Consider the following 18301-nt stretch of genomic DNA (forward strand, 5'->3'; position numbering starts at 1 on the left):
TAGCACTGACATCAGGTAAAGGGTGGAAAATAAAGCTAGCTTGTTAATTTTCAGGCTTCATGGGTCCTCCACCAGTACAGCTTCCAACAGTGCTATGTTTTAAAGAAAGAGCGTAACGAAAAATTTCTTAATACCTTTAAAAAAAACACAGGCCCAAGCCAGGCAATATAAAACATACCAGACGAACTCATGCACAGCATTTGACAGCCAAGGCTGGCTCTTTTTAATTGGAGAGACAAAAAAACCCAAGTTTTAAAATTACAGCCATTGAAAAGACGACGAATTAAGAAACATGTAAACACAGCAGAGGCTTAATTACAAGTTGCACTGCTTGGTTTAGTACTTGCACACTCCCCCCTGCCTGACTCTGCGTAGGAGAGAGGGAATGACCCAAGTAATGAGCAGAACCATCCAGCTCAGGGGGGACACAGCAGCTCAGGTAGTGTCTGCCCCTTACCATGCTAATGAAATGCTTTTCTAATAGTACCTTGTCCTGGAGTGACCTTATGCTTCAACTTCTCGCTCAAGATGCTCAGCACGTCTGTTCCTCCCCAAACAGAGGGCCTAGTGGGTAACAGGTTGAACGGTCCATTTAGTTTAAGTAAAAGTGGGGATTGTTTCTAAATTCTGATTCTGCAGCTAGGGACATGGGAGAGGGGCACAAAGTAGGAAAAAAACAAACCCCCAAAAAACCCACAAACAACCATGTAGGCTCATGCACCTTTTCCAAGTAATCTGTCCTAAAGCGATGAACAGATATTTAACAGAAATCTCCTTACAGCGCATTTTCTAGTCAGACAATTATCTTATATCCTGTACTGATGCTGTCTGGCCAGTAAACAAACCACTCCTGGAATGCAGAGACATCATCCATGGGGTTTCTTTAATACCACATGGCCTACAATCAAAAGGAATACGTAAGGAAAGAAAATTCTAGGTGGGATGTGAGTTGAGGGAAAGCAGAGGGTGGTTAGGGTGCTGCTGTGCTCAGCTTAGCCATAGAAAGGTGGTCTGCTATCCCAGGGACTCCCAATGGGAGCTTCATTTGTCTCTAAAAGATTGTGTATTGCCACAGCACAGGTGATTTCTCCCTTCATAGAGGGGGAGTAGAATAAGTGAGTGTCAAAGTAATATCCAGATTCCTTTTCCATGTGAGACCTGCAGCGGGTTACCACTCCTTGCCCTGGCGAAATAACATAGTTGTCTAAAGTAAGCTTTTGCTTCAGTCTTAGGAAGACACGGCTCCAGCCCACAGCACAGACCTCTCATGTAAAGTGCAAGCCAAGTCTTCATGATTACAGAGCAGAAACATGGTGTGACACGAGCACTCAGCAGAGATGAGATCATTAGTGTCCTCTACAACAGAGCAAGACTGCCCAGCTCTACTAAAAACCACAACCTTACACGTGGTGAGTAAAAGATAACTTACTTTGGCAAGCAGAAACACACATTTATCACTGAAATACAGTAGCTGTCTTATTACATAAAAAGCTCCCCTTCCCACCCAGACCCCATTCCCTCCACCAGCACCATTCCACTGAACAAAGCAGAAGATGCTTGCATTTCCCAGCTGCAAGAAAACTGTTCTGCCCGCAGCTGTAGGACAGGGGCAGAGGAGGTTCATTCCAGAGTCAAAAGGAAGCTGGACAAAACCATAGTGAGCCACAAACTCGCAGGGAAATTCAGACAATTCCCCAATGGAGCTCATATCCCAGCATTTAGTGCAACCTTGTATCTCCATCTGGTAGGAGGTCTAACCACCTGCTTCTTTGAAGGGCATCTAACCAGGATGGATATTCTCCAAACTCAGTCAATCAAATCTACAAAGCCACATCTAATTTTTAATGGAGGAGTGAGTCCCTTCTGGGAATGTTCTCATGATTTGACTTAGCTGAAGACTAAAAGCAGCTTATTTTAGAATTAAAAAAAAAACACCACACAACTGGATTCGGGTTCTCAGTTCATGGCATACCCTCAGACCTCACTGGTGACTTCAGCTCAGGCCTCCAGAACATCCCTCTGGAAGTGGAAAACTCTTACCATCCTTCCAGTTGCTGCCTGGCTTCATCTATCAGCATGCAACAGCCATGAGCTCCTTAAGCGACTGCAACCACTTTCTGACATTACTAATCCTCATCCTGCAGGCATGAGGGAGCAAAAAAAAAAAGCCACACATTTCTATACTGTTCTCTGTCCTACTACAAAGCCTGCTCCATCACAAGGACACAAGACATGAGCAGGGCAGTATGTGCAATGCAAACCCACTCCCACTGAGCCCCCATTCACTTCTCACATTCCAACGCTGCTCTCCAGACCTCTCGAGGCTGGTCTGCGCCTGCTCTGCAGCAGCAACTGGGACCTGGAAGACTGCAGCAACCAGAGACTGAATCTCAGGGACACTCAAGCAGGGACAACGCTTGGAAGGCGCTGCTCTCAGCCAAGAGCCTTCCTGCCCCCACTTTTGACCACCCAGCAGCACTCCTTGCTCCCTCCTGACCTTCACCCAGCCTGTGCCACATCCTACTGCCTTCGCACACCTCGCTCCCTCCTACCGACCACCACAGCTCCCCTTGACGCAGCCTGGCAGTCAGGAGCTCCCACAGCAAGGACACAAAAGCTCTCATGCTGCCCATGCTCCACCAGCAAGGCGACTGTGTAGCAGAGCAGCCCAGGGCTGACTCGACTCCGTTATATAATTGCTTGTGACAAAGAATCCACCACCAGCACGAAGAGGAAGGGGAGGCAGCAAGGCGATAACGTGAAGCAGCTTCAAGTAGGCCGCACCTCAGCCTCTGACTCCCTCCTCTACCTTCCAGCTAAACATCGTGTCATTTTCCCTCGTGAAGATTTCAGAAAGGCAAGAAAAACATCCATCCCACACAGCCCCCAAGCAACCTCCATACCGCTGAGAAGAAGCAGCAGATTTGGCCTTCACTTGCTCTCTCCCTCCCCGCTGCCGCACTGAAAGGGTCTCGGGGCCGAGAGGAGATCAGGCAGCTCCGCAGCCTCCAGACACATTTCTCAAAGCAGCCGACCCCAGAGGAATGTAGATGACTGGGAAGCACCGAGGTACCTTCAACTCCACACCACCAGTGCTCCAGCTTGCCTTGCCCTCCCATCCCCTTCGCACCCTACTAGTCCTCTGAAGAAAGGAATAAGTCAAAAACGGATTTTTTTTTTCATGAAGTCTCTGAAGTGTTTCTTCTTCCTCCACGCTGCTGTCCCCACTGGCTCCACAGCAGCCTTCCTCTGCGTGGCCTCTCACTGCCGGCCGTTGTTCTCTGCAGGCTGGCTGGGGGTCTTGGCCTCCGTGTGGGAGGACGTCCCCTCAAACCGCTGGGAGGCGATGGCTGCTTGGTGGGACATGCTCTTCCTCACTATGTCTCCTTTCCGCCACAGCACCACCTCCTGTAGCAACACATCCAGCGGGGCTCGTCAGGGCTTGTGAGATCTGCTCCCGGCCCCACCCGGCCCCAAACGCTAAACCAAGCTGCCGAGCACAGCACAGCTGCTGGGCATCCAGCGAGAACTTGCCCACGCTGGCATGTTTCACCCTCAGCTATGCATGAGGCTAATCGCCATGGTAAGGAGAGGCCTTGCAATGCAGCCTTCCTGACAATTTGGGTAGAGCACTCCTCCCCAGGATCTGAGCACACAGGGAGACCCACTTGATGCCTGCGGCAGCTGTTCTATTGCTGTTTGCAACCACGTCAGAATCAATAAGGTGAACTACAGAAGCTCCAACGTAGGGCAACAGAGTGGAAAATACCACTCCATGCACCATTCCCAGCACCACTCACATCTGACCTGCTCACACCATCTCTTCTAGACCCTCTTTGCACACTCTAAGAGGCCTAGTAAGGATATTCCATTAAAGATACTCAATTAAAGGATATTCATTTAAAGAATGTGATTTTCCCCCATGGGAATCCAGCAGGCCCTTATATCACAGTATCCCAAGTGGCAGCCTACAGGCCCAAGACTTGGCAGCTCTGTTTCTCACCTGCTGTTTAAAGTAGCGCCTCTCTTCCTCATCGATCAGCACCAGGTTGAGGTAATAACGCACTGAGAACTTCTTATTGATGTCCCTCATCGTTGGAGTCAGCTCATAGCCAGCCAGAAAGAGTCTGATGGGAATGGACTCCCCTACAAAGAGCAGAAAAGCATCAGCACAGGCAAAATGTGAACCTGGAGATACAAACTAGGAGAGCACCAGCAAAACAATTTCACTAGGGCACATCAAACTTTGGGACAGTTCCCACAAGTGGACTAAGATGAACTAAAAGACCTCAAGTCCCTTCAGAAAGCTATCAGCATGTATGGTCCATAGCCAGATCCTGCCCTTGCTGATAGCTATCCCGTCTCCACTTTAAGAGCATGAGAATCATTTGTGACCTGCATTGCAGGAAAAAAACAAAGTGACATTTTCTCTGGCAGGTAACTCTGCTAGGCAGTGGAACTGGAAAACAAGTGGCACAGGAGGTTGGCATTGAGCTAGAACACTCTCTTTCTGCTACGAGTTAAAGCAATGCCAACCGATGGCCCAAGCCAACAGTGAATTTACATCCATTCCTGGTTCTGCCACTCCTTCATCAAAAGGAGGAAGTAAAATCTCTGCAACTTATCATGCCTCTATTCCCCCATCCTACCAGAGAAGGAAGAGGGTCATACCTAATCACCTACATAATCTGCCATGAGCTCACCAGTGAAATAGGATGCATGTTACCAATGACCACACAGATTCAACTGAAGATACTGCAGGATTCAGATTGCCACCCCACCGGATCTCAGGAGAGGAATTTCGACGGGTTCATTTGCCATCTCACCTCTCACAGGTGCCCCGTCCATGATCTCATATTTAGCTATTGTGTCATTCTCATGATACACGTTGGGTCCAGTCCCTGTTGTTTCTCTCTTGATGATATCTATCTCCATGTGTTTGATCTTGATCCGCACTAGCAGGAAGTAGATCTTACCGACAATCACATCTTTTAAATGGTACCTGGCACGTGAAGGAAGAAAGCACCGCAGTCAAACATTGCGCAGCAGACCAGGACACGGACCAAAGAACAGGAGCTCACCAGTCAGGCACTTTGCTCTTACGCTCTGCCCCAGCTGTAAATCTCAGGTGATGTATCTACCACCTGCACTAGTCTGCTGTAAGCAGTACCTCAGCTTTCATCCTCCTGTCTTTTGGAAATCAGCAAGAACATTTAGCATGATCAGATAACTAAAAACAGAATTTCAGACTGCGATAGCAAAGCCCCCCAAACCAATCTTTTAGATCATTTAAAACTAACCCAAATGTTAAATTGCAGGGAGATTTGCCAGCATCAGCTGGGAAGGATGCATTAAAGTAGTTTAAAAGTGTCAGTTCCTGCTTCCATGCCTGAATTATGGTCCCGCTGCAGCTGTACTGTCTGGTAAAAAGCAGTGCTATACTTTGAAGGCACTTGAAAATACTGATCTCACTAAAGATACAGAAAATGAGAAGTTACTGCAATGGCCTCATGCTACGCGCTATGCCACAGCCATTGTGTCCCACTCCTTGGTGCAGAGAGCATATCCATGGGCAAGGAGAGGAACCCACAGATCCTCAACTAGGACCAGTTACTGTGCTTCTGTGATCTGTCTGCCAGCCCCGCTGGAAGGCAAGAAGAAAATCATTTGAGGACCACAAGCAAGACACGTGCTTCAGGCCACCAAAGGAAGCTGTCCTTTGGAGATGATTCCCTGCAGCCACTGGCTGCTCTTGAGCCACTTACTTGGACTTGTTGTACTCGAACTCGATGTGCAGGCAGTCCTCAATCCCCACCTCCATCTTAATTGAGGAGTTGAGCTCCGGGTAGGTGCTCAGAGTGTGCACGACTATGTCCATCTCCTTCACCACATCGTTCAGTCTGCGGCTGACAGTTGCTCGGAGGAAATACCTGCAAGGGAATTCTCCCTCTATTAGTGTTGCACAGGGAGCAACGGAGATGAAGCAGTGAGGGTCACAGGGCTGACTGGATTGCACTGGGCTATTCAAGCAGGCTTCTGAGCAGCCAACACCCCATGTTGGCAAAGACAGAAGGGCATTTTCAAATGGAAAAACAGATTCTTCTAAGACTTGTCTAACCTTTCATACATTTGTAAGCCTGCGTTACCTAAGCATCATTTTGGGGATGTCAAGTCGACTGGAGTGCTGAGATGTGAAATACAGCTTGCAACATATGAACAAGATACAAGCTAGGCATCTGTTTGCATACAGAGCACAATTAAAGTCAACAAGACTGATTGCAAGACGGTGAAAATACCCCTGTTAGGGACTAAAGCAAACAATTTCTTTTGTTTTTTTGAATTACCAAGTAAATTGAAAAGCATTTGGTAGATTCAGAAGGGGATGATTTCTTGCTTAAATGGGGCAAAACAAGTTCCTTAGAGCCTGATGCAAGCTTATAAAAGTACAGCCCTCAAACACAGCCTTTTACAATTCAGCCCACCAAATTTCATTTGGAGTTGCATTATATACTTGCAAGTACGTTTGGGAAGAGATGCTGCACTCCAGTATCCTCACGGAAAGCATCAGTAGTTGCACACTGCAGAGAACCAGGAACTGGGGTCAGCAAAGAGGAGACTCACCGTAACTTCACGTTCTGCCCCGTGTAGGACTCGTAAGGTTTTTCCACATGTGTGAATTCAAAGTCGAATGTCTGCGATTGAGTGAATTCACCGGGACGGGCCAGGTCCTTCACCAGAGACACAAACTCATGGTGGTTTCCTCGGTCATAGTAGAGTTCTAGGAAGAGGCAAGTCCACGTTAAGCAGTGATGCTCAATCCCAGGTGACACAGTGAGGAAATGCAGGAGATTTCTCAGCTAAAAGCAACTCTCCTGTCCAAATCAGTACTTCCTTTACCACTATTTAGAGAACCTGCCAGGGGAGCCTGTGGCTGCGACATACTGCGCTTGTTCACCGCTCTTCATCTAAGCCAGATGTGGGCCAGAACTTGAGCAGGTGCCATTGCAGTGGCTGGGACAGCAAGCCTCTCATGTGTGGCAGGTCCAAGGCCAGTAAAGAGCCAGGAAAAGCAAGCTGCCGGTTAAGGCTAATTAGTTATTTGCTCACTCTACCAGTCAGCAGTTACACATATTAATGGATGCCTGAACTGGCTGCAGTTCTTCATAAGATGATGTCAAAGTCTGGTACAAGAAAGGGGTTATTTTGTAACAGCCTAGGTTCCTGCTGTATTTTCTTGATCTATTCCTAACCCTTCCCCAGCTCCATAAATGATGAGAGATCCCTTAAACAGGAGGGAAGAGGTCTGCATGGCCTCACCTACTACAACAAATCAGCACATCAGCTTGCATTAGGGTGACATGGGTCATCTATAATCAATATTAATTATGTCCAGACTGTTTGAGGAGCCATGCAACCCCCTCTAGCCATTTTCTACACAGCTGTAGATTCAAGACCAAAGGCATTGGCACTATAATACGAAAAAAGAAAAAAACACCACTGCATCTTTAGAACAGCAAACAGTGACAGAGCAAAAATGCAGGGCTAAGAGGCTTCCAGCTGTCCTGCTAATTCTTTGACAACAAAGAATTTGAGCGGCCTTGATTCATACTGAGGAAAATAAGTAACAGTGGAGATCCTCACTGCCTCTGCACTAAGCAGTGCTCAGTGCCTGACACCCAAGCGTGTGCATCCATCAGCCCCTAGATAACAACGAATGGCCACACAAACATCGATGAGGGAGGAGCGTTCACCTGTGGAAGCACTGTTCAAACCAGCCCAAGTGACTAATGTGGTCACATTGCTTCAGTTTTCCCCACAACCTTCCCACGTCTGCAGGAACCGACTACAGGCTCCATATTTAATGCAAGCGATTCTCTCTGCGCTTCCACGAAGTTTTCTCTCGTATGCCAAAGCAGCAGAAACTTAAACTCTGCAATTTGCATTCACAGCTCTGTGCTACGCATAACCATGAATGAAATCTGCCCTTCCCAGCCCTGTGCGTGAGCTATGTGACTACAAGACACCCACACAGTCCTTCAGAAAGGTAAAGCCTTAGCCAATCTGATACGTTTAGATGAGAAAGCAAAAACCTAAGTCATCAGACAACTGTAAAAGCACAAGTTCACTGTCAGCACTGAACCACGCAGGGGAGGCTTTTGAGAGGTATTACAAGAGTTCAGGAGCAGCAGTGAGACTTGTTTCTCTGCTCCTCGAGGTGCACAATGAGATTTCTGCTTTTAAGTAACGTCTGGTTCTTATAGCCCCTTGCTCATCTTATCTCTATAATGGAAATACTGGCACGAGACCACCTCTCACGCAGAGCATGTGCCATCGAGCCCTTTAGGCTGGGCAGGCAGGTGACATAAGGAAGCCAACTCTCCCTGCACCGAATGTGTCCACTGGGAGGAGAGCGCTTGTTGATGTGACAGGCAGAACACATGCCACATAATAAGAGGAATATATCGTCTTCCCACACAACGCAGAAGGCAACCGTCAAATTTAAAGCAAGGGGAGGCAAATGTCAGTGCGCTGACTTCTCTGCTACCTCGGAAGGGCAGAGATTGGCACTTCACAGCTTCGAGGAAAAAGATTGATGTTTCCCACATTTTAGAAGACATTAACAATTCAAACAGGTAGAAGCTGTAATGTCAGCTTTTTGGAGCTGTAAGGTGTCCAGATTTAAAAAGCACCCTGCCAACACTTGGGTGGCATGCTCAGGACACGGAAACTGCAGGTGAAGGGAACTCTTAAGCGGTTTCTGCGCTCCCAGGAGGCCGCACAGGGCTCTGTATTCACACTCTGGACTCTGGCACCCAGAAGCAAAGAGCTGTTTTCGCTGTGACACATCGCCTGTTTATGTCTCGGTCTCTTTGCCTGTTAAATTGTCTTCTATACATACTGACCTTGCGGGAGCAGGAAGTCGGAACATAAAGCAAGCTAGTTTGAGAATGGAAAGCGTTAAGGAAGTGCCATCAGCAACACAAACTTCCGTGCCGTGGCAAAGCAGCATGATGGGTAAAAACAAAGGACACAGCAGCTCCCCACGCACACTGTAGGACAATACCTAAGAATTAAAGCAGTTGTTCCAAATACACAGGGCTCACAAGTCTTCCGAAATGGGTAACCTGCAGCAGGCAAGGCAGCACAGAGAAGACACGGTGGAGCAGGAGGTTCGTGCTTAATTTCCACTGAGGATCACAATCAAACAGGAAGCCACAACCAGCTCCTGATCAACAGGCTCACTTGCGCTCCACTATTTACAGGCTCTCTGCGGCTATCCTGCCCTTTCTCTCCAAAAGGGGAATGTTATGCATACGTGGGGCCAGGAAAAAAATGAAACAAGTATCAGAGCTAGGTGGGAAAGATCTCTAGTTCTCTTTCCTATACTGCACCACTTACAATGCAAAGGTTGCATGCATACAGCTCGTGCAGTCATTTTCAGCTCTAACCCCAAGTCCAGAGGGCCCCAGATGAAAGTATCGCACACACACAGAGCTAATTTAATACACAAGCAGAGAACGGCCACATCATGAGCAACACCTTAACTTATTTTGGCCTGTGGGTCTCGGACACATCCATGAAATGCTGACATCTCCACTCTGCTCAAAGGGTGGGTGTGGCAGCTATCTTTCCTCTAAGAAAGCAGGAAGCACTTCGATCTGCGTCGGTTACACGCACAGATAACCACACATTTCACCTGAATATGCCAGGATGGGTGGTCAGCCATGCAAAGAAAATCAGAGCAGAAGATGGAACCAGCGGAGCAGAGCCCGTAGGCTTCAGGAAAGCTCATCGACATGAGCAAGGCGCGTTGTGGGCAACGGTGTGGTTGCTGATGTGAAATCTACGTGCAAAAACCACCCGATTTGCCCTCCTCCGGCCTGCTGCTACTGAGTGCAGGCCTAACAAGATCAATAGTCCCAGCATAAAGGCAAACAGACATCTCGTAGTGCATTGATAAGGAGCTGCGAATGCAGGCACCCTGCTGAATGCCGCCTCACTGCTGTCGTTGCTAGGATCTCCAGGCTAAGATGTGAACCCGCAGGATGGAACCCAAGTTTTCTGCTGCCTCAGAGTACGTGTGTTTTAGAGATAAGTCAGTGCCTGAGCAGAGGCAAGAAAATAGGACAAGAGAAGCATGACCTGGAAAAAAAAACCAAACCCTGCTCACCGATCTGCCCGATGAACTCCACCTTGATGCCCTGGTGCTCCAGCCGCTTGTTGGGGTGCTTGAGGGTGAGGATGACCCTCCCGGCCACGGTCTCGCCGTCGTAGAAGAGGAAATATTTCTCCTTCTTGCCCTCCTCCGTCTTGTGCTCCACTCGCCGCCGGCTCTCGCCGTCGCTCAGCACCAGCTCCAGCTCGGCGCTCTGCCCGAACCCGAAGAAGCTCATGGTCCTGGTCCCGCCGGGGGCGGCCGGCCCCGGGGCAGCGGCGGGGCCGCGATCGTTGCTCCGGGTGGCACCGCGGGCAGGGCCCGGGGGGGGTCAGCGGGGGCTCGGCGGGGACAGTGGGGGGGAAAGGGGCAGCAGAGAGGGGGGGGCACCGACGGGACGGGGGCGGCCGCAATGCGGCAGGGGACGGGGACCGGGATTGGGATAGGGATGGGGATCGGGACTGGGGTCGCGATGGGGAGGGGGATGGGGCCGGGATCGGTAGGGAGATGGGGACCGGGAGGGGGACAGGGATCGAGACCGGGATGGGGACTGGGAGGGGGACTGGGACCGGGATGGGGTTCGGGTGGGGACCGGGACCGGGAGCGGGGCCGGGAGCAGGGCCGGGATGGGGATGGGGACCCGGATCGGGACCGGGATCGGGATCGGGACCGGATCAGGACCAGGACCGGATCAGGACCGGGATCCGGATCCGGATCAGGACCGGGATCGGGATCAGCACCGGGATCCGGATCAGGACCGGGTCGGGACCGGGACCGGGATCGGGATCAGGACGGGGACCCGGATCAGGACCGGATCGGGATCAGGACGAGGATCAGGACCAGGACCGGGATGAGGATCCGGATCCGGATCAGGACCGGGACCGGGATCCGGATCGGGACCGGGGCCGCCCGCTCTCCCCCTCCCCACACGCCGCCGCCGCCGCTGTCCCGGGCCGGTCCCCGCACCGCGCATGCGCCCCCGAGCCCCGGGGCCCGTCCCCGCGGCGCTCCGCCCGCCGGCCCCGCCCCTCCTCGCCGCGCAGCCTCGGCCCCTCCCCTCCCCGCTTTCCCTTCCGGGATGCCGCCCGCCCATTGGCTGCGGGCCCTGCGGCTGCTTGCGATTGGTCGGTTCGAAGGCGCCGGGCGGCGGCAACAAAATGGCGGCGGCGGCCGAGGCGGAGGCGGTGCGAGCCCTGGCGGCATGGCGGTTGCGGGAGCTGCCCGGCGGTGAGGGCGGGGAGTGGGGCGCTGGGCGCTGCTGTCACCTCTTGTGCGTGTCTGTGTCGGGGCCGGGTCCGCCCCGGTCGTGTTTTAATGTCTGTTAGCGCGTACCTGCGAACCCGTTTTGAGAGAAATTCGGGCAAAAAAAATAAAAGAATTGGTTTGTGTGCCCCCCGTGTGTGTGTGTCGGGCGGGTGGGACTGCCCCAGCGGTATTGTAGTGTATGTTCGCGCGTGTGTGCCTCCTGTGTGGGTGTCTGGGGTGCTTTGGGTCTGCCCTATCTCTGCTTTAATATGTGTTCACGCACTATGCAAACTCCGTTCTGAGAAATCCCCAAACCAATGTAAAGAAGTGCTTTGTGTGCCCTGTGTAAGTGTATCTGGGGGAGTTCGTGTCTTCCTCATCTCTATTTCAATGTACATCCACGTATGTGTGCTCCCGGTATGTGTATCTGGGGTGCTTTGGGTCTGCCCCATCTCTGCTTTAACATACGTTCACATGCACGTGCAACCCTGTTTTTAGAGAAATACAGACAAGAATTTAAGGAACTCTTTCTGTGCCCACTGTGTGTGTATCTAGGGGTGTTTTGGGTCTGCCCAATCTGTTTTAATACATATTCACACTGCACACAACTCCTTATTTAGGCAAATCCACAGAACAATTTAAGGAGCTGCGTCCTGTTATCTGCCTAGATACACCTCAAAATGTCTTAACCCCCCTCGCCTTAGGTCTGGACATTGCGGTGGTCGGGGCATAAACACACCTGCTTCTCTCTTCTCCTTACCAGCATGGAAGCAACGTGAGTGAGGAGGCACTTATGTCCTAAACTGTCTGTGATCCTCTCTGAGGACCCCCTGCTGTAATTGTTGTATTCCACATTTATTTTGGAGTGTTACTTGGAATGCAATGTGTTTGTTTAAGAAACTTCACATCTGTTTTCTTTTTTTCATTTTTTGTAGTCTGGGTGAACACGGTCTGGGACCTAGATTTCACAGAGACTGAACCTCTGGACCCCAAGATAGAAAGGGAGATCACAGAAGATGGGCTGAACGCTTTCACCTGGCTTTACCAGGCTCTATCTCCGTTCTCCATTGTGGACAATGAGAACAGACGGGTAAGGCTGATCACACCGGGCTGCGTACTGCCCAGCAAAGACACAGGTCCTGTGTTTTGCTGTTATTCAAGGTTATCCTGGCTTGAATTTTATAAAAATATTCTGAGAGACTGCACCAGAAAACTCTTGTCTGGCATACATGCCAGAATGTTTCACAGAAAACCACTTGTGTATTTTTTTTTGTTAAACATAATACGTACATGTGGTTGGTTGCAGTGGCAACTGGTAAAATATTAGTGGTAACTGTGAAGGAAATGTCTTGCCACAGTATAGCTCACAAGAATTTTTAGAGTACAGCATGAGAAAGCCCTTTGTGATAACCATTTTATCTGAGGTCTTTCTTGGGTGGGTGTCCTTGTAGAGGGCTAGGTCATTGCTGGTTTTCTTACTGCTCTTCTTGTATTTTGCCTTAGAGTATCTGGGCCTTGTTTGCTGAAAACAACCTCTCGCATAATGCTCTTGTGGCTGTGTTGTACCACTTCGTCCAAGCGGGCCTGGATAAAAGAGCTAACGCGCAGCAGAGGGTTTATGCTCTTCATGCAGCTGGGTTGTACTTCTTATTGCTCGAAATCCCAGGTGAGTGAAGGGATGCACCTCCTTATTGTTGGATAAAACATACTTCCTTGTTGGAAGGGGGCAGTCGGGTAGTGATACCACTGGAGAATGTCATTGCTGATTGTAGGACCTGATACCAACAGGTTTTGTTCAAATGATTCTTTTTCTTGTCCTACTGATCTTTCTTAGGTTCCCAGGCCAATGCTTCTGTCCTTGCCATCTCCTTCATGTAAAAGCAAATGGAGAGATGGCCAGGTGATTTTCTGCTTTCTATGTATTTTGTCCAGAAGGTGGCTCATATTTTCTTTTCTGGGCAGGTAGCATAGCTAGCCAGATGTTCCACATAGTGATGTTTGATAAATGTCTTCAAACCCTGAGAAAAAGCTGGCCTCAAGAACCAAACCTGATGAGGAAAAGAAAGAAGACGCATGCTCAAAGCTCTCAGACCAATGCAAGAAGAAATAGAAAGAAAGGAAAGCCAAGCAGGAATAGGAACTCCAATGTAAGATGCTTGTGTAGTCTCTTCAGATAAAAGTCTCTATTAATGAGCAAATTGTTGGCAAGCTATTTATGTTCTAGATCAGCGTGATATTTCTCTTTTTCGGCCTTTTTTTTTTTTTCTTTTGCTTAACCTTTTCTTCAGCAGTTGGTCTGTACTTTTGCTCCTCTATCTATTAGGAATTTCAGAGGTCTGATGATTCAATTCAGTTCTTTGGCTGCTGACTAATAGAAAAGTAAAGCTTATTTGTCTGTGACATATTGTTAGAAAGCTCCGTAGCAAAGGGAGAAGCTAATTTATATCATCTTCTTCAGGACATCTGCAAGTTCGTATGTGACAAGCTTGCAAACAACATTCGAGTTTCCTTACTGATAGGGAGTTAAGGGCTGAATGCTGTGGTTAGCTGTACTCAGCTGCCAATTCCGATGCTTATGTGATTTTTAAATGGAACCGAGGATCACACATCAGAAATCCCAAGAGAATATTGGTGCCAGGGGTCATGACAAGCAAGGGAAGAAGATGAATTTTCAGTTATCATATTAGAATAATTGTCTTCAGTTCTGATGGACTTTCTCATTTGAAACCTTCAGAATGAGGATAAGCTCTGTTGGAGCTTTCTTGCATTGTACCCAACTTTCATCCTTCTGCCTGTTTTTTTTTTTTTTTTTTTTTTTTTTGTTGTTTTTGTTGTTTTTTTTCCATTATTAAATGCATTTAACTAGTCCGAACGAAAAGACTTAGAATTTTGGATGTGAAATACTGTAGGACCTAGCCTGGGAACTCTTTGAAGCACCAAAATGTGCAAAAGAGATCAGTTACTGCTGTGGGACAAGACAGTTCTTTTTTTCTACCAATACAGGTGGAAGAGATACTTGAGGAGGAGGAGGAGGAAGAGGACCCTGACGAGGTTTACTTTTCAACTGACGATCTTCTTCAAGTTCGCAAATCAATCTTTCTTCTTTTGAAAAACTTCATAAGACTTCTACGTAGGTTCTCCCTAAAAGAAAAACCTCAGTGTTTGCAGAACTGCCTGCAGGTAATAAGATTCTACTCACAGGACCTTAAGTCCTCCACCACAAGCTCGATGCAGAACACTCTATGGACACAGGAGTGTTGGCAGTCCTGCCTTTCACAAACTGGTCCCCTGAACAGACTGTTCTCTATAAATCTCAGGGCAGGGTACCTGCTCTGTGTCTGTATCTTATGCTTAGTGCTTGCTGGCTGGTGCCAGCTGGGCCATTCACGTTCCATTCTGTGGTGTTAACCCTCACTGTACCCCGGGAAAAGACACACAATATTGAGCCTGGGGACTTTGGGGTCTGCTTATGTTCTGCGTCATGCAAGGGACCATGGTTTCAGAGTTACAGAGCTCACGTTCTCTGCTCTGGCACCCAAGCAGGCCTGCACATCGTGTCCTCGTGTGAATCAGCTAAGCTTAGCTTTCTTTCTTTGCAGATCTTTGTTGAAATGACAAACTTTGAGCCGGTGGAACACGAGTTCGAGTTTTCAGCAACAATGTGAGCAATTAATTCTGAATGTTTATACAGTGCCTTGGAGAAGTAAAGCCCTCAGTGCTTGTGTTGTTATTATCCTGATTATACCAAAATGAAAGCATTGATTTCTTTCACAAGAGATAATTAGAACGTGTTCCACCTAGCTAAAAGTAAACAACATTTAGTGATTATTGAATGTTTTCCAGTCAGTGAGCGCAGTTAATTGTAACAGTTGTAGTAAATGTTTCTCTGATGAGAGATTAAGACATCTCTTTGCCTTCTTTTGCTTAGGAACATTAATCAAGCCAAATATATCCCTGAGCTGGCCTATTATGGGCTGTGGCTACTGTGCTCCCCTCTGCATGGTACTGAAAATAAGGTAAAAGTTGGACAGCCTTTAGAATTCTCAATGCTTTATTGAAAAGTAGTAGTTATTTCCTTCGTTCTCTGCACATCATTTTGCTTGTGTATTTGTACTTTGATACGCATGTGTACGTGTGTTTGCCATGTCAGCCAAGATGCTTTTTTCTGCCCCAGTGCGTATTTCCTTTTATTTGTAGGATGATGCATTTCATGTGCATTATGTCCTGGGCTTTAGTAACATTTTGGACAAATGAATTGAAAGCAGAGGATAGCCGCAGTGACATTAGACCTTTGAATCTTTAGAAAGAGAACTCCAGGCTACTGCCTTTGCCTGGATTTTCTTGTCCCCTGCTAGGTGGAGCTCCAGCACTATTTCTGTAGTGTGCTGTGGCATTGGATTGTGCAGCAGAGAAGCATGATGGGATCAGGGGAAGCGTTGTGCACAGATAATGGTAAGCAGGGCTGATGCTAATTCAGAGAACACTCTGTCATCATGGAACATCCAGTTCTACCAGAAATCCGTCTACAGCTTTACATTTTTATTTTAAGTTCTCCAGCATGATGTGTCATCTCCTGCTTACCTGTGTGTGCGCTGCTCCTATAGATGGAGCTTTTGAACTCTGGGTGTGACTGTGCTGCTGTGCTTGGTGAATTTGCATAAACCACCTGAGCTAGCTTTGAGCAAGCCAGGGTGTTGGCAGCCATCTAGTCAAGGAAGCCTGGAGCTTAGTACGACTAACTTGATATGTACCTGAGTAGCTGCCTGGCTTTAGCAGCCTTAGACCTGTGTGTTTCAACTGCTTTGGTTTCTCCATGCAGCACAAGCTTTTCACAACAGTTTGTATTTGTAGTATCAAGATCTAGTCATTCCCTTTTTCAGACCGACCTCATCATCCTTGTCTCTCCTGTTAGACTGCTCAGTGAGCATCAAGATGACAAGGCATGCTGTGGTCCCAAAAGTGTGGCTGGGAGGAAACTCCTAAAGTTCTAGTGCACATGGCAGTAAAAACATGCGTTTATTTTAAGATGTCTTCTGTTTAAAAAAAAAAAAGAAAAAGGAAAAAAAAAAAAAGAATTTTCTCACATTCCGAATTTTTCTGGCAAATTGAAGTCCACTGCTTTGGAGGGGATCTGTAGATGTTGTCAGGAAGCTCTTAGGTGTTACTGGACATGTATGAGAACATTACAGCTAGGGAAGTTGTGTGTTTTGATGGGTCCTTTCTGAATTATTCTGCCAGAGGTCATGTTTTGTCAGGTGCTGTTACTTGGACTGAAGCTTGTTTGGTTGAGAATTATTTCGTAAACCTGGTTAAGAATGCTACTGTCTGCTCCAGTTGCTACTAAAGATGAACCTGAAGATAATCTTTCCCTTCCAGGTTCTTCGTTGTGTCTTCCAACGAATCCTCAATGTCATTCTGATGGTGGAAGGTGGTGCAGGTTCCAGACGCCCGGTTCTTGCAATCACATCAGCTGTGATCAGTGCCAGGAATCAGGCTGTAAAATTCATCAGGTGAAGTACAGAGCTCTGGCACTACCCTTCCTGGGTATGTCTGCTCTTCTGTCTGCTTTTCCTTTACTCTTTGGTTGATAAAGGGTTGAGACAAGTGGGACTGACTTTGAAGTTTGTGCAATTGGGGCTTAATTAAAATTTGTGTAATGAGAATTTGCTGAACTTGCTGTTGGAGGGAAAATGAGGAGCTGTTTGACAGAAAAGTGACAACGAGTGGAAGGGAGGTACTTTCTGTCTGTTGCTTTGTGTCTTCAGTTTTTCAGGTTTTGTAACTTATTATTTTGTAGTTTATTATTGCGAAGAAGATAAAATATTAATAAGGAGGTCATTTCTCTTTATTTCTTTGCTTTCTCTTGCTTTAAAGATGTTTTGCCTTTGATTATTCATGGGGATCTGTGTTTTTCAAAAGTATAGTTTGTGCAGAGATCCACAGACAACATTTAATAAGTAGATTAAGAATAAAGAAGCTTTTCATATTGCCCTTTTACTTGTAGGAAAGTACTGGAAGAAATGTTTTCTGCCTGCAAAGGCAGATTTATGTATAAAGTAAGTAGGTCTGCTCTCTGGCCGTATCGTTTACACTAGCACAAGTGATTCCAGAATGTGCACCTTTCCTGACTTTCAGAATGCATTTCAAAAGGAACATCCTATACTTGATTTTTGCTCTCTTATATAAACAGCCTTATTAAAACGTGCTTGTTTTTTCTTCTGCGCAGTTCTGTAGTAGAGGAGCTGAAAGAAGTTGCCTTTCCTGTTCTTCGAATATTACTGCAACATATCTGCACCAAGGTATGCTACTCTGGTGTATCTTGGGCTGAAGAACTTGTCTGTGGATATATTGCAGTATCTGTAACAGTTAGGAGATCCTTTTTTCATCATGTTTTATAAGGAATTAAAATATTTTCATTGTCTGCAAATCTCTTTACAGGCCGATCACATTGTGTGTGAATCTTTATTGGATTTCTCAGATGTCTTCAAAATCTTGTCACATCCTAGGAGAATAGTGACTCTTCCTCCCCTCATTTGCAATAGATTGTGCCCTACTTCTGGCCTTTCCAAATTTGCAGTTGCTTTTAACACTGTTTTAGTAGAGGAAAATGAGGATTATGAGAGCTCTTTCTTAGCTAACCATCTGAAGACTGCCATGTAGAAACACTGCCTCTTGATTTAATCTAAGCTCCACCACTGTTTTGGGGAATTTACTTTGTGTGTGTGAGTGAGTGCTGAAGCAGTGACCGAGAAAGTTGTGATTGTTACCCCAGTGCTTCCTGAATGTGGCCATGTTGTCTCGTTAAATAAACAAATAATTCTCTTATGCTGTAAAATGCCCTTCTGGCTTCTAGAGCAGAGCGTTGAAATATTGTAATGTGCGATTGTTCCTGTTTTTCAG

General features: G+C 47.5%; 2 protein-coding genes across 2 annotated transcripts in view; one reads left to right on the forward strand and one right to left on the reverse strand.

Moving 5' to 3' along the window:
• Window positions 1-194: 194 nt before the first annotated feature.
• VPS26B (VPS26, retromer complex component B) lies at window positions 195-11135 on the reverse strand. Its single transcript, XM_040534548.1, has 6 exons — window positions 10172-11135; window positions 6622-6778; window positions 5766-5930; window positions 4827-5002; window positions 4004-4146; window positions 195-3408 (listed from the first exon to the last, which is right to left on the reverse strand). Exons 1-6 carry the CDS (start codon window positions 10392-10394, stop codon window positions 3262-3264), a joined length of 1011 nt encoding a protein of 336 aa, XP_040390482.1. The 5' UTR covers window positions 10395-11135; the 3' UTR covers window positions 195-3261.
• A 113-nt stretch (window positions 11136-11248) lies between these two features.
• NCAPD3 (non-SMC condensin II complex subunit D3) overlaps window positions 11249-18301 on the forward strand; it is a 28619-nt gene continuing 21566 nt past the window's right edge. The window contains exons 1-9 of the mRNA XM_040534545.1: window positions 11249-11383; window positions 12337-12491; window positions 12905-13067; window positions 13364-13548; window positions 14405-14581; window positions 15001-15062; window positions 15330-15417; window positions 16778-16911; window positions 17628-17700. Coding sequence (XP_040390479.1) covers window positions 11314-11383; window positions 12337-12491; window positions 12905-13067; window positions 13364-13548; window positions 14405-14581; window positions 15001-15062; window positions 15330-15417; window positions 16778-16911; window positions 17628-17700 — 1107 coding nt within the window. The 5' untranslated portion in view covers window positions 11249-11313. The remainder of the gene's footprint in view (window positions 11384-12336; window positions 12492-12904; window positions 13068-13363; window positions 13549-14404; window positions 14582-15000; window positions 15063-15329; window positions 15418-16777; window positions 16912-17627; window positions 17701-18301) is intronic.

The sequence above is a fragment of the Cygnus olor genome, chromosome 22 (assembly GCF_009769625.2).
Source record: "Cygnus olor isolate bCygOlo1 chromosome 22, bCygOlo1.pri.v2, whole genome shotgun sequence".
NCBI lineage: Eukaryota > Metazoa > Chordata > Aves > Anseriformes > Anatidae > Cygnus > Cygnus olor.